The following is an 18918-nucleotide window of genomic DNA, read 5'->3' as shown; positions in this document are numbered from 1 at the left end:
GAGACCTTGCCTCCTTCACAGCTCCCTCTTTTGTCTCTGTTTTTTCTTTTTTCTTTTGCCCTACCCAGGTACGTGGGGGGTTTCTTGCCTTTTGGGAGGTCTGAGGTCTTCTGCCAGCGTTCAGTGGGTGTTCTATAGGAGCAGTTCCACGTGTAGATGGATTTCTCATGTATCTGTGGGGAGGAAGGTGATCTTCGCGTTTTACTCTTCCGCCATCTTGAAGCTCCTCCTCGCTGCGTTGGGTCTTAATTGCTGGGGGCGGGCTTTCTCTAGTTGTGGCGAGCAGGGACTACTCTTCTTTGCGGTGCGCAGGTTTCTCATTGGGGTGGCTTCTCTTGTTGCAGAGCACAGGCTCTAGGTACACGGGCTTCAGTAGCTGTGGCCCGTGGGCTCTAGAGCACAGGCTCAGTAGTTGTGACGCACAGGCTTAGTTGCTCCGCAGCATGTGGGATCTTCCCAGACCAGGGCTCGAACCCGTGTGCCCTGCATTGGCAGGCGGATTCTTAACCACTGCGCCACCGGACAAGTCCCTAAATAGACTTAATCTTTTAAGAGCAAGTTTTAGTATCACAGCAGAATTGAGCCGAAAGTACAGAGAGTTCCCACACAGCCACTGCGCACACACGCACAGCCTCCCCCACTATCAACATCCCTCACCAGAGTGGCATGTTTGTTGCAGTCAGTGGCACATCATAATTACCCAAAGTCCAGAGTTTACATTAGGGTTCACTCTTGGCATTGTACATTCTGTGGATTTTGACAAATGTGTAATGACATATCTGCCACTATAGTGTCCTACAGAATAGTTTCCCTGCCCTAAAAATCCTCTGTGCTCTACATACTTATCCCTCCCCATCACCCCAACCCCTGGCAACCACTGATCTTTTTACTCCATAGTTTTGCCTTTTCCACAATGTCATATAGTTGTGATGAAACAGTACGTAGGCTTTTCAGATTGGCTTCATTCTCTTCGTACTACGCACTTAAAGGTCTTCTGTGTCTTTCCATGGCTTGATAGCTCATTTCTTTTTTGCACTGAGTAATAGTCCTTGGTCTAGATGTACTACAGTACATCCATTCACCTACTGAAGGACATCTTTGTTGTTTCCAAGTCTGGAATTGATTTTTTTTATACCTAAATGTAGGACTTTACGGCTTTCCCTATTTTCATTTTGTTGATTTCCTCCTATTGTTATTACCTATTGAGATCTTTTAATTCTGTGATGCTATATCCTTAGAAGGCATGCTCATTAAAATCAGAGATGAAACAAAGTTGGTGGGAATGGCTGTATCAGTTGAGTATACTGGGAGGCAGTGCAGGAGTGAAGCATGGTGAGACTAGGAAGCAACATGGTGGCCAGCGGGACAGGTCTGGTCTGCTCTGGTTTGGATGCAAGGCGAGGCCGGGGGAAGCCAGGGAATGGTCAAGATAGTGGGATATTACCAGGGATAATGTAGCTTCTGTCATAATTCCAAGAGGCTCTGATTTTTAGAGCAAGAACGTGATGCAGGCTTAAGGAGCAAGATACTTAGGCTTGGGGACGCTGTTGAGAGCTGAACGGCGTATCTGGTCCTCCTTGCTATGTAGAGCGAATTTCATAGGAAGAGCCTAAGAGATAGAAACTAAGCAAGGAAACTACCACATCAGATGCCAAACTTGGTTGTCAGCACAATTTAACCCAAGACCCACATGCCGATTTGAGCCCAGTTTTAGTAATGATTGACTGCAAAATCAGGGTGTGGTTGGGTCTCAATGAATAGGACCAACCTCAGGGATCTGAAGTGGGCAAAGGAGAAATAATGTGGGCTTTGGCAGTGCCTGTAGCCCTGTCATGACTAGAAATATTTAATTGAATACTTGCCTCCTTCCCTTAGGAATCTTTTTTCTTCTCCCCTCAGCTGCAGGTGTACTCTCCCAGAGAACCCAAACAATCACACCTTACAGTACTGGAAGGACCACAACATCGTGACAACAGAAGTCCACTGGGCCAACCTGACTGTTAGTGTAAGTCTGGGCGCTGCCAGGCGGCTCAGTCTTGTGACCACCAGGTTTAAGGGGACCTTCTAGGTAGGAGTGGGGTAGCCCTTCAGCAAGCTCTGGCATTTACAGAAATAAAGCTTTTTAAAAACTATTCTTACTGACTTTCCTTTCCCCTTCAAAATTCTCTCTGCATAAAGGGAAAGGAGGACTACCTCTCTCTTCTCTCCCACACGATCCCACCCAGTGACCCTGCACTCAGGATGTGGGCGGATGAAATCAGAGAGGGTAGGGGGCCACATCCAGGTTTTGTGGGGCTCGAAGAACATTCAAGTTTGGAAGTCCTCTGTAATAGAAATAATACAGATTACTAGGGCCCTCCTAGAACCTCGTGTTTTCTTGAGACAGTTTGGTTTCCTTTACAAAAGTGTTTTAGTTAGGACTCTAAGTAGTCACCCTACCTGCAAGCAAGAGCCCCACAACTACATGGAGGGCAAGTAGATGCTGCAGGCAGCCTGAGCTCCCCAGCAACCGTGGGATGACAGTGCTGGTGGACTCGGCAGCTATTTCCTCCCTCCTGCCTGCCTTTCATCACCCGGAATGCCTGTTCCTTCAGGAGTGCCAGGAGATGCATGGAGAGTTCACGGGCTCTGTGTGTGGCCACCATGGACCCTATACTCCCGATGTGCTCTTTTGGTCCTGCATTCTATTCTTCACCACCTTCATCCTCTCCAGCACCTTGAAGACATTTAAGACAAGCCGCTATTTCCCAACCAGAGTAGGTAGCACGCTCTTGCATTTCTTTCGTGTCAGACTTCTAACGTAACAGAGCCTGTTCTAGGCCTCCACGGTGCTTGTGAGTAGATTGGCAGGCGCCGAGCTCCAAGTGACCTGATTTTGGAGGCCGTGGCCTTCTCTTCTTCCTGTGTCCAGCAGCCTCTTTCGTAGATGTGTGGTGTGGGATGAGGGGTTAATACTTAAGAGGTTTTGATTGAAAAGTGTCAGGTGAGTTTAAGGTGGTAATCGTGTTCTCTAAGAGTGATAAGTCTCATTTGCAGCCTGCGGGGGCAGGTAGCAAGCAGTAGCTGGAGCTGGCTGCTGAAGATAGTAAATTGGGATGATTGCTTGAGATGTGTAGGGGACCCCAGGGTCTCCTCCCTGGGATGGCTCTGGCAATAGCTTATGAAATCACTGACTTGGTCTGCATGACGGTTTGAAGCCTCAGCCGTCTCTCCCTGACGCAGACGGCATTATTTGTGTCGTGACTCGTTCGGGCAGGGTGGAATTAGAGGCCAAGCATAGAGTAGCTAAAGGGGTCTTTGCTTTGAGGAGGAGATCAGTCAGGAGGAAGTGGCGGTTTTTCTGCGTGTGCGAGTCTTCAGTTTGGTGCCTTTGCAGAGCAGGATGTGTGAACGGGTGAGGGCTCTGTGGCTGAGGCATTTACCGTGCACACGTTCACGATGAAAACACGGTCTCAGACGTCAGTCAACCTGCACGGCGGTTAAGGGAGGCGCGTATGGAGTAAGTTCTGGGGCGTGTTTCCGGTGTGGACGAATTGTGAACAAGTGGCAGCTGTGTACTGACTACTTGCTCAGGCCCGGGTCGAGTGCTACGGGGGATGCAGGAGAAGTTTAAAATATGACCTCTGTAACATACACACTACTATATACAAAATAGATAAAACAACAAAGACCTACTGTAGAGCCCAGGGAACTCTACTCCGTACCTTGTAATAATCTATAACGGAAAAGGATCTGAAAAAGAGTATATATATGGAACTGAATCACTTTGCTGTACACCTGAAACATTGTAAATCAACTATCCTTCAATAAAAAAATAATAAATAATAAAACAAACTGTAAAACATGTGAATTGTATCTCAATAAAGCTGTTATATGATTTTAAAAAGATATATGGTCCCTGCCATCAGATAGGAAAGGGAAACCCATGAAGCAACCATGCCCATAGGAGACAGTAGTAAATAGTTAGATACCATAAGAGCCATAGGAGTTCAGAGGAGAGAAGGACTCTGGGCCCCAGGTTGGTCAGGATGGGCTTCATGGTGGGGCAGCTACATTTTCAGAAAATTTATGTAACATTCAGAGGAGAACTAACGAAACCAGGGAAAGGGAGCTGGAAACCTCAGGTTTCAAAGGAAAGCAAAGTCAGATGAAGGTGTCAGTGATGTTACATGGGGCTAAGATATATTTGGTTCTGTCTCGTTGGAAGTTCGGATTAAGGTGGGCACTGGGCATTTGAGGGGCATTGTATTTTATTAAAGCTGCACTAAATTGTAGAGTGGGAGAGTCAGTCCCCTAAGGGACAAAATGGTGATAAGTGCTATGGAGAAAAATAAAGTAGGAAAGGAGTACAGGAAGTGCTGGGATGGAGGGTGGTGACCACTTTTAAGGAGCAGCATCAGAGAAGATCCGATGGGGAAGGTGATATTTGAGTGAACGTGAAAGAGGGAGCTACCCACAGGGTTACCTGGAGGGAAAGCAGTTGAGGCAGAGGGATGAGCAAGTGTAAAGGCCCTGAGGTGGGAGTGAGTCTGGCGTGAGTAAGAAACAGCAGGGAGGTCTGTGTGGCTGGAGCAGAGTGAGTGAGCCAGGGAGCGTTGGGAGCTGGGTCAGAGCAGTAAAGATGCCAGTGCCTGCGGGCCTCACAGGCCAAGAAGGGCTCTGGGTTTTTTAATTCTGTGAAATGAGGAGCCATTTCAGGGTTTGGGCAGAGGAGTGATGTGATCTGACTTGTGTTTTGAATGATCACTCCAGCGGCTTTATTTTTTTTCATTAATTAATTTTTAAAAATTTATTTATTTTTGGCTGCATTGGGTCTTTGTTGCTGCGCGTGGGCTTTCTCTAGTTGCGGAGAGCAGGCTCTAGGCGTGCAGGCTTCAGTAGTTGTGGCGCGTGGGCTTAGTAGTGTGGCTCACAGGCTCCAGAGCGCAGGCTCAGTAGTTGTGGTGCACGGGCTTAGTTGCCCCGTGGCATGTGGGATCTTCCTGGACCAGGGCTCGAACCCATGTCCCCTGCATTGGCAGGCAGATTCTTAACCACTGCGCCACCAGGGAAGTCCCTCCAGCAGCTTTAAATAAGGACAGAGGCAGGGTCAGGAGTCTGCTGCAGCTATAGAGACAAGAGTCGCTGGTGCCTTTGATCTGGGTGGAAGCCATGGGGGTGGTGAGAAGGGCTCAGATTCTGGGCATGAGCTGAAGGCAGAGCCAACAGGACTTGCAGATGGACTCGATGTTGGGTCTGAGAGAGAAGAGGAGTGGCGCTGCTGTGAGGTTCTTGGCTGGCACAGCTGGACCTTGCTGGTCCCAGGAAATCTTATCCCAAGTTCTCAGAACTGTTCTCTAAATGCTTGGCCTAGATGCTCTAAACAGAACTCCTCAGAGTTTGGAGTGGGTTCCGGTAGAGTTTGTCAGAGGATTCATTCTCCCCCGTCCTATCCACACTTCGGGGATGAACTTGGGCATGTTAACAGTGTCCTGTTGTTTAAAAATGCTTGTATTAATTGAACCATAAAATTAAAGCGTTCTTCTGAGGACGTTTAAGCCTTTTACAACACCTGAGTCTTTTCTATCGTATTTAACCTACTGAAACACGTCTCCAATCCTTTCTTGTGCCAGGTCCGCTCGACGGTGAGTGACTTTGCTGTTTTCCTCACTATCTTCACAATGGTGATTGTTGATTTTTTGATTGGAATCCCATCACCAAAGCTTCAAGTTCCCAGTGTGTTCAAGGTAAACAGATCTCAGGGTACTTGATGCCCTTACGTAGTTTCATAGAATCTGGTCCCAAGTTATTTCAGAGGCCTTTCCCCATCCTGCTCATGAATCGTTTAGTCCTCTAAATCTGAACATTGCCCTCGTGCCTCACCGTTCAGAAAAGCAAACTCCTCAGGCTTGGTTGAGTTCAAGTCAGAAAAGTCAGAACATCTAACGTTGCTTAATGAGTGAAGATCATTGTTTATTTTCATTAAGGCTACTTATTGTTTTTAATACGTGACGATTTAAAACTGGAATATGTGTATTTACATAAATATACGCCAGAGACTGTGGAAATATGGGTCTCTGGAACAAGTCTGGTTAACAGCACTTCATTGAGCATCAGCTGTATAAGGGTATCAGGAAGGATGAAAAGGCTCTTTGCAGGCCTCGGTCCCGCCCCTCGAGAATCTTGCCCTATGAGGAGGCGAGCTGGCCCAGGAGTTTCATTCTCAGTCTAGGGCCCCCACCAGAGTAATCGTGACATCTCTTCAACCCTAATTCATTGTTTGTATATCTCTCTCTAATCTATACCGTTTGTCCAAAAACCAATACAAAAAAGTAAAACAAATGATCACAACATGGGGACTCCAAATCTATTTCAATTTGGGGGCACTAACTGAGTAAACTGAGAAGATGGAAGAGCTGAGCTCAGTTCCGTAGGTCCCCGCAGGGTGGAGAGGAGAGAAAACCTGGGCGTCCTCAGGGACCAGAGAGGAACCAGGAGAGGAGAGAATGGGGGAGGCTGGGGAGGAGGAGGGAGCTGGAACGTAGGCCTTTATCTTGTAAACACCCGGCACAGTTGGCCTTGTCTTCCCTTTCTCTCTCTCGCTCTCTCTGAAGTAGGCCTGGTTAAAAATACCTTTTTCCATATTGCTTGAAAATTTTAAATTTTATTTTGTTGAATTCACTGAAATGCCACCAGTTAGAAATTGATGGATTAAAAAACACCCTCTTTAAAAATATATACGTCCTAGAATATGGCATTCTCACCTTTGTGTGAATGAGTGCAGTCAGCTTTTTCTCTAATACCTGGCTGAGGTTGACCCTGCGGGAGGAATGGATTTTGTGTAAAAATAACTAATCTGGGAGCATTAAGAAGTTCCTGGAAATGTTCCCTGATGGGTAGGCTTAAGACAGTCAGAAGACACTGAATTTCTGGGACATCTGGGAAGAAGGCCTCTGCGAGGTAGGAGAGACGAGAGGGGAGATGGGAGAATGTCAAAGAAAGTGTTGCTCATAGGCAGGCCTCACTTTCAGGAAGCAGAGAAGAAATTTTCTTCCTTCTTCTCTTCCCTATTACACCACATGGCCGCCAGTGACCAAGACCCAGTCTGAAGGCTAGTACTATTACTCATGGGGTAATGTCAGTCAGGGTTTAATAAGTTTTTGTGTTGACCTAACAATTTAACTACCACTTAGAACATTGTTACTAAGGAAACACAGATTCTGTAAACCTTCGGAACCTAAGCTATTCATAATTTGGGACTTGGTGACATTATTGAAGAGTCTTTGAATCCTAGAGTCATAACCAATATGGAACCAAATACTTTGGATGTGATAGTCTTTGCTTTGTTCATTGAGTTTTGGTGAATTCTGGGCCAATTTGTACCCCTGGCCTTTTATCCTCCATCACTACTCACCAAACAAAGTGCACTTTTCTTCCTCAGATACCTTAGCATTTTTTTGAGCTCTAGGAGAGTTTAGGAATTTTACAAGCACCCAAATAAGATTTATGAACAGTAGTCTTACAGGGACATCAGAGAGAGTCCTAGATCACACAAGTCCCCAAGTTCAGCAGTCTTGGGCTCCTTTCTCAAGTCTCTAGTGCCTGGACCCCTGTTTCACTGCTGATGGGAGGAGGTCCTTGGACCAGTCCCCTGAAATTCCATGTAACTGGCTCTATGTTGCCTTTATTTGTTCTGTAGACATACATTATACGGCTTCTGGAGGGGAGCAGTGAGGAGGATAATCAAAGTTATTTATATTTGTCTTTGGAAGTCATTAAGTTCTTTTTTGACAACAGATTTTGTTGTTAATTATATTTTACTTGGGCTAATGTTGAGATAAAGTCACTTTTTCTGTACACAGGGGTTTGGAGAGTAGGGGAAGGAAGTGAAGTGGTAATGAATATTCCATAAGAAGTTGACAGTTGGGGACCGAGTCTTTCAAAAGGGGATTTGGAACAAGGCCATAGATTTCCTGTGTTTCATGCTTCTTTTTTTTTTTTTTTTTATAAGGATTCTCATTCAGGAATAAAAAGAATTGTGCTTGTTGTGATTCAGTTTGATCTGTTTTGCCCTAATGACTATAGTTAACTTAAAATACAAAAATCTTGTTTTTTTCCCTTTAGCCAACACGTGATGATCGAGGGTGGATTATTAGTCCCATTGGCCCCAATCCCTGGTGGACCGTGATAGCTGCAATTATCCCAGCTCTTCTCTGCACTATCTTGATATTCATGGACCAGCAGATCACAGCTGTCATCATTAACAGGAAGGAACACAAGCTCAAGGTAACAAGAAGTTCTGACCTAGGACTCATAACGGCAGCCTATTATATTTTTTTAAAATTTAGGGTAAGCCTGTTTAGGTCAGGAACTGTAGAACCTGGATAAAATCAGTCATGGGAGGAGCTCATATGGGGTTTCCAGGGGTCTCCAATCCCTCCATTAATGACAAAGATTGGTTTGGAGATGAAACTAGGGTAGAGCATGATGGTATGATGGAGTCATACCCTTCTCTCCATTACCCTTCTCTCCATTACCCTTCTCTCAAACCTGTGAGGGAGGTTGGTGGGCAGAATTCCTGGTGGTCCCCACGTAGCCACATGGTCTGGGTCGGGCTTAGGTTCCTGATGTTCAGGTCAGGGCTTGGGCCACTGTTTCCTAGAAACAGGTATTCTCTCATTGATGTCCATTATCGAGGTTTCCAGACTGAACCTTGAGCCCAAGGATTCTAGGAGGTAGGGTTGGTGCCAGTACATTTATTAGTGAGAGGCTTCATGCCTCATCTCTATTCCTTCCTTCCCTAGAGTAGGCAGCACCCGTATTTGGCAAGGAATGGGGAGTGTTTGTGGGAACCTGTTTATCTCCGACTCATGTAGGGTCTACCCTCTAGAATGGTCAAAATGTGGCTTGGTCTCTGCTTACTCTGTCAAGAAAGCATGAATCTTTGAATATGTGAGACTCAGGGTGAGATCTGGGGGCACTTGAATAAAAATCGGATATTGGCATGTGTAAGACCAGCTAAGGTTTCTCTTTCTTCTCTGTTCCCTCCACACCAGGAGGGGCTGGAAGACTCTGCTGGAATCTCTGGACCCCTTCCTTCTTATCCATACACTCCTTCCTGCTTTGGGCCTGAGACTCTTAGCTCACTGTCCTATGTCCCACTACAGCCAGCCCACTGATGGTGACGGAGACTCTGTTTCCCCACAGAAAGGATGTGGCTACCACCTGGACCTGCTGATGGTGGCCGTCATGCTGGGTGTCTGCTCCGTCATGGGCCTGCCCTGGTTTGTGGCTGCAACTGTCCTGTCCATCACACATGTGAACAGCCTCAAACTGGAATCTGAGTGCTCTGCCCCTGGAGAACAGCCCAAATTCTTGGGCATCCGAGAACAGAGAGTAACAGGCCTTATGATCTTTGTGCTGATGGGCTGCTCAGTCTTCATGACAGCTATATTAAAGGTAACCGTTCTTTCATTCATTAGGTAAATACTGAGTGCCTGATTTGTGCCAGGAATTCTGTTAGGTGCTGGGAATACAGCACTACGGCAAACAGATACACGTACAAATACCTGCCCTGAAGGAATTTATTCTAGTGGTATAAGACAGATACGATGTAGTTAAGAAAGTTAGTTAAGAAAGCAAACACGGTAATTACAGAATATGATGTGTGATAAAAGGAAATATATGGTACTCTCTGTAGTACTATAGAGAATTAAGGGGAGATGTTTTAGTTACTATGGTCAGAGAAGGCCTCTCTAAGGAGATGGTATTTAAGATGAGATGGAGCCAGCCATGCCATGGATGGTGGGAGAGGGCGTGGGGGAAGGGAGAAAAGCAGTCTAGACAGGCCCTGAGGTGGGAAATAGTGATATGTGTTCTAGGAGATACCAGGGCTCAAGGGTGTTGAGTTAAGGCAAGAGCATTGAGATGAGATTGAAGAATGGGCAGGGGCAGATCACGCAGGGCCTCGCTGACACTGGTAAAGGTAACCTTTGAAGGGTTTTAACAGGAGAGGGACATGATCCATTTAGTATTTTAAAAAGATCTCTCTGGCTGATATCTAGAGAATAAGTTTTTAAGGTTGAGGAAAAATAGAGGCAGAGAGACTGGTGAGTCTATTACAGGTGAGAGAGGATGGTGGCTTGGATGAGGAAGTTGGTAGTAGGGATGCATAGATATCTCAGAGGAGATCCAAAGGTCTTGCTGGTCGACTGGATATGGAATGGGGTGAGGAAAATGGAAGCATCAAAATGCCTGCTAGGTTTCTGACTTGACCATCTGTGTGGAGAGTGATGGCATTTAAGAGGGAGAAGACTGTTATGAAGGAGGAAGTGATTTTATAAGGGGTGGGCGTGGTCAGATTTGAGTGAGATGTCTGGGAGGCATCTGAGTGAAGAGGCTAGAGGAGGCTTCTGGGCTAAAAATATAAATGTGGGAGTTAACAGCACATCGGTGGTATTGAAAGCCAAAAGAGTGGATGAGGGAGAAAGGTAGATATAAAAGAGGAGGACTAGAGAGAAGAGCAGAGTCTAAGGAGAGCCGATATTTCGAAGTGGGGTAGAGGAGGAGATAGCAACAGAGGCTCAGAGGAGCTGCTGGCGGCGGAGGGGGGACACCGGCAGGCTGTGATGTCAGGGAAGCCAAGCAAGGGGAGTGATTGGTCAGAAACTGTCTGGAAAGATGAAGACTAAATCAAGGCCATGGGGTTTGGCAACATGGAGGCCTAACGGGACTTGACAAGAGCAGATTCATTGGAACAGTAGAGCAGAAGCCAAATGACAGGGGCCGGAGAGTAAACAGGTGGTGAGGAACTAAAGGGCATGTGGGCAGACAACTCTTTCAAGAGGTTTTTTTTCTGTGAAGTGGAACAGAAAAATGGGCAGTGGCTGGTGTGACATGTGGGGTGAAAAGAGGATTTTTGGACAGATGGAGCCACCTTGAAAATGAGAAAAAAATTTTTTTTGTGGGTGTAAGACCTGCATCTGGGAAAAATAGAATAAAAAGGAAAGCTCTATCTGCAAGCCCCAACCATTCCGGAGCACTTAACTTATCTCCTTTGCCTCCTTCTCCCTCTTTTTGATGAATTGTCAACCACCTCAGCCTGCACTGCAAATGCTATTTAAGGGTGAGAAGTGGGAGAGGAGGGAAAGGATTCTGAACCATCTTCCTGTCCCCTTACCTTCCACTTAATCTTGCCACCTCTCCTCATGGCCCTGTCCCCTTCTACTCTCTGTCCCTAGCCCTAGGTGCCTCTGGTCTAGGTGCCATCTGGAGGAGCCCAAAGGTCGCTGCTCCTCTGGGAATGTAACCATGAAGGCCTGGTGGTGGGCACTGCCTGGCCTTCCTGTAACTGTCTCAGGGGGATTCTTTTAGGAAACCATTCAATAGTTCTTCCAACCAGGTTAGCACCAAATTGAGATGTCTACTCGCTCTAGAGCTGGAGCAACGTAAAATCCAATGGGGATTTTATGGTTCAAAGAAGAATTATGTTTGGGAATGTTCTTTAGCCTCAGAATAAAAGCAAGTCGAGTTTAGTCTTTGCAAAAAGACTTTCCTTGCCTTGATTCCATAGGCCTCATTACTCTACCTCATAGAGTTGCTCTGAAAATTACCTAGATTGATATAATGTGGTAAGTATGTATAGTCAAGTGCAGTAGAGTAATGTTGATATTTCTCCCCAAATTATTCCTTCTCTGTTAAGATAACCTCCCTACTCCTGCCCTCAAGTCTCTGGTTAGTAGAAAAGCAAATGTTATTAGTCTATATTAAAATACACCAAATCCCTGAGGAGATGATTCTGCGATTAGAAAAGATTTAAAACGTTTCAGTTCCGTAAAAGAGATATGTGTGTGTGTGTGTGTGTGTGTGTGTGTGTGTGTGTGTGTGTGTGTGCGCGCGCCCATTTCCCTGGAGGAGGAAGAGCCAGATGGGGAGAAGAAGATGTGAGACCTATGATTTAACCAGGACCAAATTACACTTACGTGTAATCATTTCATTTCAGAACAAAATGATTTTTTATCGTTGTCAGCGTCTGTTTTTGCTTCTACTTCTAAATCACGTAAAGGCAGCAGAAACGAATGCAGCATCTATGCAGTGATTTTGTGACTTGGCGTCCTTCTTGGAGATTTGGAAGTTTATATAATCTTGAGTGTGCTATGATACCAAATTTAATTTCTGGCCTTTCTGCCCTTTCGTCTTCAGTTTATCCCGATGCCGGTACTCTATGGAGTTTTCCTCTACATGGGAGTGTCTTCACTACAGGGAATTCAGGTATTGCATGGTTCAGCCAGGCAGTGTCTTCTCTTGGTGAGCTCACCTGTCCTGACCAGGGAAAGACAGCCTCCCTAGGGGAGCACAAACCAGTTCTTGAGAAACCATTTCCTAGTCTTGCTGCTTCAGCTATTTTAGACATTTCTTTGGGCTTTGGGCAAAATAGGGTCATGTTGGCATGAGCGCACAGAGACTTTCAGGGTGGCCTGATTCAATGTCATGGTTCCAGTCATTTGTCAGTTATTCAACAGACAATCATCAGGCACGTATTAAACACATTTTGTCAGATGCTGGTAAACTTAGATCTGAAAGGTTGGTCAAGAATTAAACTGACGTCCACACATGGACAACACTAGGTTTAGTGCCAGGCTAAAGTGTGAGGCGGAGGGGCGGGTTTAACTGGGGGTGCATTGGTGAAGAGATTGGGGAGTCGTGGGAGCTGCTCCAGGTAAGCAGGTATTACTTCCTGCCACACTCTGCCTTTTCCCATCTATCACCTCATTCCTTTGAGTCCTTTGAACAGAGAGAATCAGGAGGTAACTTGGGTACCCAGATAATTTGATAATTTAGCCACTTCTTATACTGGTGGCTCGTTCCTCTTTGTTATTTTACAATGTCTAGTGGTCACTGTTATGCACTGAGTTCTAATGTGACTTTGGGCAGGTTATTTATTTATTTAAAATTAATTTTTATTGGAGTGCAGTTGCTTTACAATGTTGTGTTAGTTTCTGCTGTACAGCAAAGTGAATCAGCTATATGTATACATATATCCACTCTCTTTTAGATTTCCTTCCCATTTAGGTCATCCCAGATCACTGAGTAGAGTTCCCGGTGCTCTACAGTAGGTTCTCATTAGTTATCTATTTTATACGTAGTAGTGCATATATGTCAATCCCAATCTCCCATTTCATCCTACCCCGCCACCCCTGGTAACCAGAAGTTTGTTCTCTACATCTGTGACTCTATTTCTGCTTTGGAAATAAGTTAATCTATACCATTTTTCTAGATTCCATATATAAGCAATATTATATGATATTTGTTTTTCTCTTTCTGACTTACTTCACTCTGTGTGACAGTCTCTAGGTCCATCCACATCTCTGCCAATGGCACTATTTTGTTCCTTTTTATGGCTGAGTAATATTCCATTGTATATATATACCACATCTTCTTTATCCATTCCTCTGTCAATGGACATTTAGGTTGCTTCCGTGTCCTGGCTGTTGTAAATAGTGCTGCAATGAACATCGGGGTGCATGCATCCTTTTGAATTATGGTTTTCTCCAGATACATGCCTAGGAGTGGGATTGCTCGGTCACATGGTAGCTCTATTTTTAGTTTTTTTTTTTTTGTGGTACGCGGGCCTCTCACTGTTGTGGCCTCTCCCGTTGCAGAGCATAGGCTCCGGACACTCAGGCTCCGGACACGCAGGCCCAGCGGCTGTGGCTCACGGGCCTAGCTGCTCTGTGGCATGTGGGATCTTCCTGGACTGGGACACGAACCCGTGTCCCCTGCATCGGCAGGCGGACTCTCAACCACTGCGCCACCAGGGAAGCCCTGTTTTTAGTTTTTTAAGGAACCTCCATACTGTTCTCCATACTGGCTGTACCAATTTACATTCCCACCAACAGTGCAGCAGGGTTCCCTTTTCTTCACACCCTCTCCAGCATTTATTGTTTGTAGATTTTTTTTTTTTTGCAGTACATGGGCCTCTCACTGTTGTGGCCTCTCCCGTTGCGGAGCACAGGCTCCGGACATGCAGGCACAGCGGCCATGGCTCATGGGCCCAGCCGCGCCGCGGCATGTGGGATCCTCCAGGGCAAGGGCACGAACCCGTGTTCCCCGCATCGGCAGGCGGACTCAACCACCGTGCCACCAGGGAAGCCCTATTGTTTGTAGATTTTTTGATGATGGCCATTCTGACCGGTGTGAAGTGATACCTCATTGTAGGTTTGATTTGCATTTCTCTAATAATTTGTGATGTTGAGCAGTTTTTCATGTGCCTCTTGGCCATCTGTATGTCTTCTTTGGTGAAATCTCTATTTAGGTCTTCTGCCCATTTTTTGATTGGGTTGTTTGTTTTTTTGATATTGAGCTGCATGAGCTATTTGTATATTTTGGAGATTAATCCCTTGTCAGTCGCTTCATTTGCAAATATTTTCTCTCATTTTGAGGGTTATCTTTTCGTTTTGTTTATAGTTTCCTTTGCTGTGCAAAAGCTTTTAATTAGGTCCCCTTTATTTATTTTTGTTTTTATTTTCATTACTCTAGGTGGTGGATTGAAAAAGATCTTGCTGTGATTTATGTCAGAGAGTGTTCTGCCTATACTTTCCTCTAAGAGCTTTATAGTATCTGGCCTTACATTTAGGTCTTTAATTCATTTTGAGTTTATTTTTGTGTATGGTGTCAGGGAGTGTTCTAATTTCATTCTTTTATATGTAGCTGTCCAGTTTTTCCAGCACCACTTATGAAGAGACTGTCTTTTCTCTATTATATACTCTTGCCTCCTTTGTCACGGATTAGGTGGCCACAGGTGCGTGGGTTTATCTCTGGACTTTCTGTCCTGTTCTGTCTGATCTATATTTCTGGTTTTTGTGCCAGTACAGTACTGTTTTGTTCATTGTAGCTTTGTAGTATAGTCTGAAGTCAGGGAGCCTGATTCCTCCAACTCCTGGGCAGGTTATTTAATCTCTCTGGGTCTCTGTTTTCCTTTTTATAATATAAGATGGTCATATTTTCTATATCCAGAATGTTATGAGATTTCATTTTTAAAAAAAGAAATTTATTTATTTATTTATTTATCTTGGGTGAGTTGTGTCTTTGTTGCTGTGTGCGGGCTTTCTCTAGTTGCGGCGAGTAGGAGCTACTCTTCTTTGTGGTGTGCGGGCTTCTCATTGTGGTGGCTTCTCTTGTTGCAGAGCACAGGTTCTAGGCAGGTGGGCTTCAGTAGTTGCGGCTTGTGGGCTCTAGAGCGTAGGCTCAGTAGTTGTGGCGCATGGGGTTAGTTGCTCCGCGGCATGTGGGATCTTCCCCGATCAGGTCTCGACCCTGTGTCCCCTGCATTGGCAGGTGGATTCTTAACCACTGCGCCACCAGGGAAGCCCCATGAGATTTCATTTTATCTTTTTACTTTTTAAAATATATATATATTTTTTGAACATTTTATTTATTTATTTATTTGGTTGCACCAAGTCTTAGTTGTGACAGGTGGGCTCCTTAGTTGTAGCTTACCGGCTCCTTAGTTGAGGCACGTGGGCTCCTCAGTTGTGGCACACAAACTCTTTAGTTGCGGCATGCATGTGAGATATAGTTCCCTGGCCAGGGACCAAACCTGGGTCCCCTGCATTGGGAGTGCACAGTCTTAACCACTGTGCCACCAGGGAAGTCCCTATCTTTTTACTTTAAATAATCAGTAAAAAGCTCCAAACTCCTCAAAGAACAAATAAAAGATTTGGTCTTTTAAGCAGAAAGATACCACTGCTTATTTTGTTTTCAACACTCCCTGAGAAAGATCTCTCTCAGGAGCTAGAGTGTGGGAGAGGAGAGAGAAAGCTGAACCCAGAATTAGAAGAGATAGGTTCAGATTTTGACTCTGTCACTTACCAACCTTGGTCAAATTACCTGTTCTCTTTGAGACTCAGTTTCCCCTTCTGTCAGGTAGAAACGGTATTACCCACCTTTCGGAGCAGGTGATATAAGAGATATGAATGGGATTAACGAGGCCCAGAGAAACCACCTGAAAATAAATGCCAGTTCCCTCCTTTCAGTTCTTTGATCGTCTGAAGCTCTTTGGGATGCCTGCAAAGCACCAGCCAGACTTCATCTACCTTCGGCACGTGCCGCTGCGCAAAGTGCACCTCTTCACCCTCATCCAGCTGACCTGCCTCATCCTGCTTTGGGTCATCAAGGCATCTCCAGCTGCCATTGTCTTTCCAATGATGGTGAGTTTAAAAGGTATTATTCTTTATTTTAAAAAACAGTGATACAATATACATAACGTAAAGCTTACCATCTTCACTATATTTAAGTGTACAGTTCAGTGGCATTAAGTACATTCACAGTGTTTGGGCAGCCATCACCGCCATCCACCTCCAGAAGGTCTTTCATCTTGCAGAACTGAAACTCTGTACCGATGAAACAGTAACTCCCCATTTCTCCCTCCCCTCAGTCCCTGGAAACCACTATTCTAGTTTCTGTCTCTGTGAATTTGACTCCTCTAGTTACCTCATGTGAGTGGAATCGCAGTATTTTTCCTTTTGTGACTGTCTTGTTTCGCTTAGCATAACGTCTTCAAGGTTCATCCATGTTGTGGCATGGTGGGTTTTTTTGGATAACAGCCATCCTAATGGGTGTGAGTTGGTATCTCATTGTGGTTTTGATTTCCCTAATAATTGGTTGAGCATCTTTTCATGTGCTTATTGGCTGTTTGTATATCATCTTTGGAGAAATGTCTATTCAAGTCCTTTGCCCATTTTAAAATAAGGTGATAGGTTTTTTTGTTGTTGAGTTTTAGGAGTTCTCTATATATTCTGGATGTTAATCCTTTATTGATGGTGAGTTTTTGTTTTTTGGTAGGTCTTTGCAGGAGCAGCATTATTTTGAGGACCTTGAGGTGTGGATGCATGTGTGTAGTAGTTTACCATGTTTACTTTTTTTTTTTTTTTTTACCATGTTTACTTTTAAGGCTACTAGTCTGCCTGTCTGTCTGTCTGAATTTCTTTCTCTCTCTCTCTCTTTCTCTCATATATCTGACATGGAGAGGACTCTTCATGTTTGCAGTAACTTGCATATTACCTCAAAGCAATATGGTTCCTATTTAGAATTTACTGCAATCAGAAGTGTCTATAGTGGTGGAAATGCACCATTTCAAGCCACTGGGAAAGAGGAAGAGGTTGGTCTAGCACTGATAAGTGACTGGGACATCCTTGCCTCTTTTCTAACTGAAGCAAGTGCTTTGGAAAGGAGACCAGGAAAGCTGAACTGTGTGGTTCAGCAATAGGTGACAACCTGTTTTCTAAAACTAGGGTGATGATGAAATTCTTGCCACCTGACCACCTCACTGTTCCATCTTGTCCTCTTGATGCCTTCCTGTCTCTGGCTCACTCTGTGTCATGAGGATGCTGAGATTTCAGTGGACTCTTTGAAAGTTACCCAAAGGGTGGGCCTCAGAAGGGAAAAGCCAATGAGGGTAATGTCTGGTACTCATTTAGTTACTTTTGAACTCTGTCTTACTGGGAGAATATTCAAGGGTGAGGAATCTTTGGGGTCCTTTTCCCCTAATCTCCTAGATATATACCCTCCTGATGGGTGTCTCAATTTTGTCAGAATACACGTAGGGTTCTGCATTTGGGTGTTATGTTCAGGGCTTGAGTGTTTGGTTAAAGAAATAGCAAATTCCTGGCAACTCCTGGAAGGGATACTATGAATTTTGGCTTTATTGGGAAAATAGTCATTGAAATTAGGGAGAAATGAATTTAATTAGCCTGATTTGCCCCATGCCTGGTCCAGTCACCAAATTTAGCTGGTGAATACCAGTCAGTCCAGGCAGGTCATTCTGGGTTATTATTGGTTCTCCTTTGGCTGAAATGGCCCTCATGGGGAGAAAGTGGAGCAGCAGTTGAGATCCCTGGTCGTTTCCATTGAGGAAATTAGCTGTCAGATTTTAGGTGAGTCACTTTCTCTCCCTGGGCCTCAGTTTCCTCATTTATAAAATGAGTGTCAAGCCAGGCCAGAGGGCAGAGACAAAAATCACTCGAGATCCATGACACAGGCATAAAGCAAGGATTTTGTGAGTAAATGTATAGGCAGAGGATCAGAGGAAATCCAGACGGTCCTTCAAGGCCCTCTCACCCCCTGGTGACCCATGTTTGGTTTGAGCTTGGCTGGCCCCACCAAAGCCATCTCCTGGAGAGGTTCGCTACCCCCAGGCTGCCTGGTAGCCCTTCCTGCTGGCCTCAAGCCGGGGGAAGGCGGCTCTTAAGGCCATCTGCCGATGAAGGGTTCCTCTTTTCAATAAAGGAATTAAATTAGTTCAGTTAGGGCATCAGTAAGTTGTAGGGTTGTTATGATGAGAGTTAAATAAACTATTGTATAGAAAACACTTAACTTCGTATCTGGTTCAGAGAGCCTCAATAAAGGCAAATATTATGATTATTATGAGTTTGATTTTGCTTGACATGTTCTAGTCTGCTGTGAGAATAAGACTTTGCTTTTAAACTCCAGGGAGGAAATGAGCCCCCCTAATTCACTTTCTTTATTTTTCTTCAGGTTTTGGCCCTGGTCTTTGTCAGGAAAGTAATGGATCTCTGTTTCTCTAAGCGGGAGCTGAGCTGGTTAGATGATCTCATGCCGGAAAGCAAAAAGAAGAAGTTGGATGATGCCAAAAAGAAGGCCAAGGAGGAAGAGGTCATAGTTCTTGCACCAACTGCAGACTTTGGGGCAGCTTCAAATTACAGAACATAGGAAGGGCCACATGAAAAGTCAGCATGTCTCGAATCCCAAGGGTTATATTTAGGAGTGGGGAAGATTACTCCAAAGATATTCTTAGCCGATGTCTGTCCTTCATCGTCAGATTTGATAACCGGTTGTTTTCCCTCTCTTTATCTACAGTCTACTCATCAGGTTCACACTTAGAGTATGAACATGGAATCTGCTCTTATTATCAGATCAAAT

At 44.9% G+C, this 18918-nt stretch overlaps 1 protein-coding gene across 1 annotated transcript in view; it reads left to right on the top strand.

Annotated features, from left to right (window-relative positions):
* The window catches only part of SLC4A8 (solute carrier family 4 member 8), a 53555-nt gene extending 34847 nt beyond the window's left edge, over positions 1-18708 (top strand). The window contains exons 14-21 of the mRNA XM_065886538.1: positions 1900-2005; positions 2595-2756; positions 5613-5726; positions 8104-8265; positions 9187-9438; positions 12181-12249; positions 16014-16187; positions 18514-18708. Coding sequence (XP_065742610.1) covers positions 1900-2005; positions 2595-2756; positions 5613-5726; positions 8104-8265; positions 9187-9438; positions 12181-12249; positions 16014-16187; positions 18514-18708 — 1234 coding nt within the window. The remainder of the gene's footprint in view (positions 1-1899; positions 2006-2594; positions 2757-5612; positions 5727-8103; positions 8266-9186; positions 9439-12180; positions 12250-16013; positions 16188-18513) is intronic.
* The last annotated feature ends 210 nt before the right edge of the window (positions 18709-18918 follow it).

Source organism: Phocoena phocoena, chromosome 11 (assembly GCF_963924675.1).
Source record: "Phocoena phocoena chromosome 11, mPhoPho1.1, whole genome shotgun sequence".
Lineage (NCBI taxonomy): Eukaryota > Metazoa > Chordata > Mammalia > Artiodactyla > Phocoenidae > Phocoena > Phocoena phocoena.
Note: the sequence above shows the minus strand (reverse complement) of the source record. Positions and strands in the feature narration are given on the sequence as shown.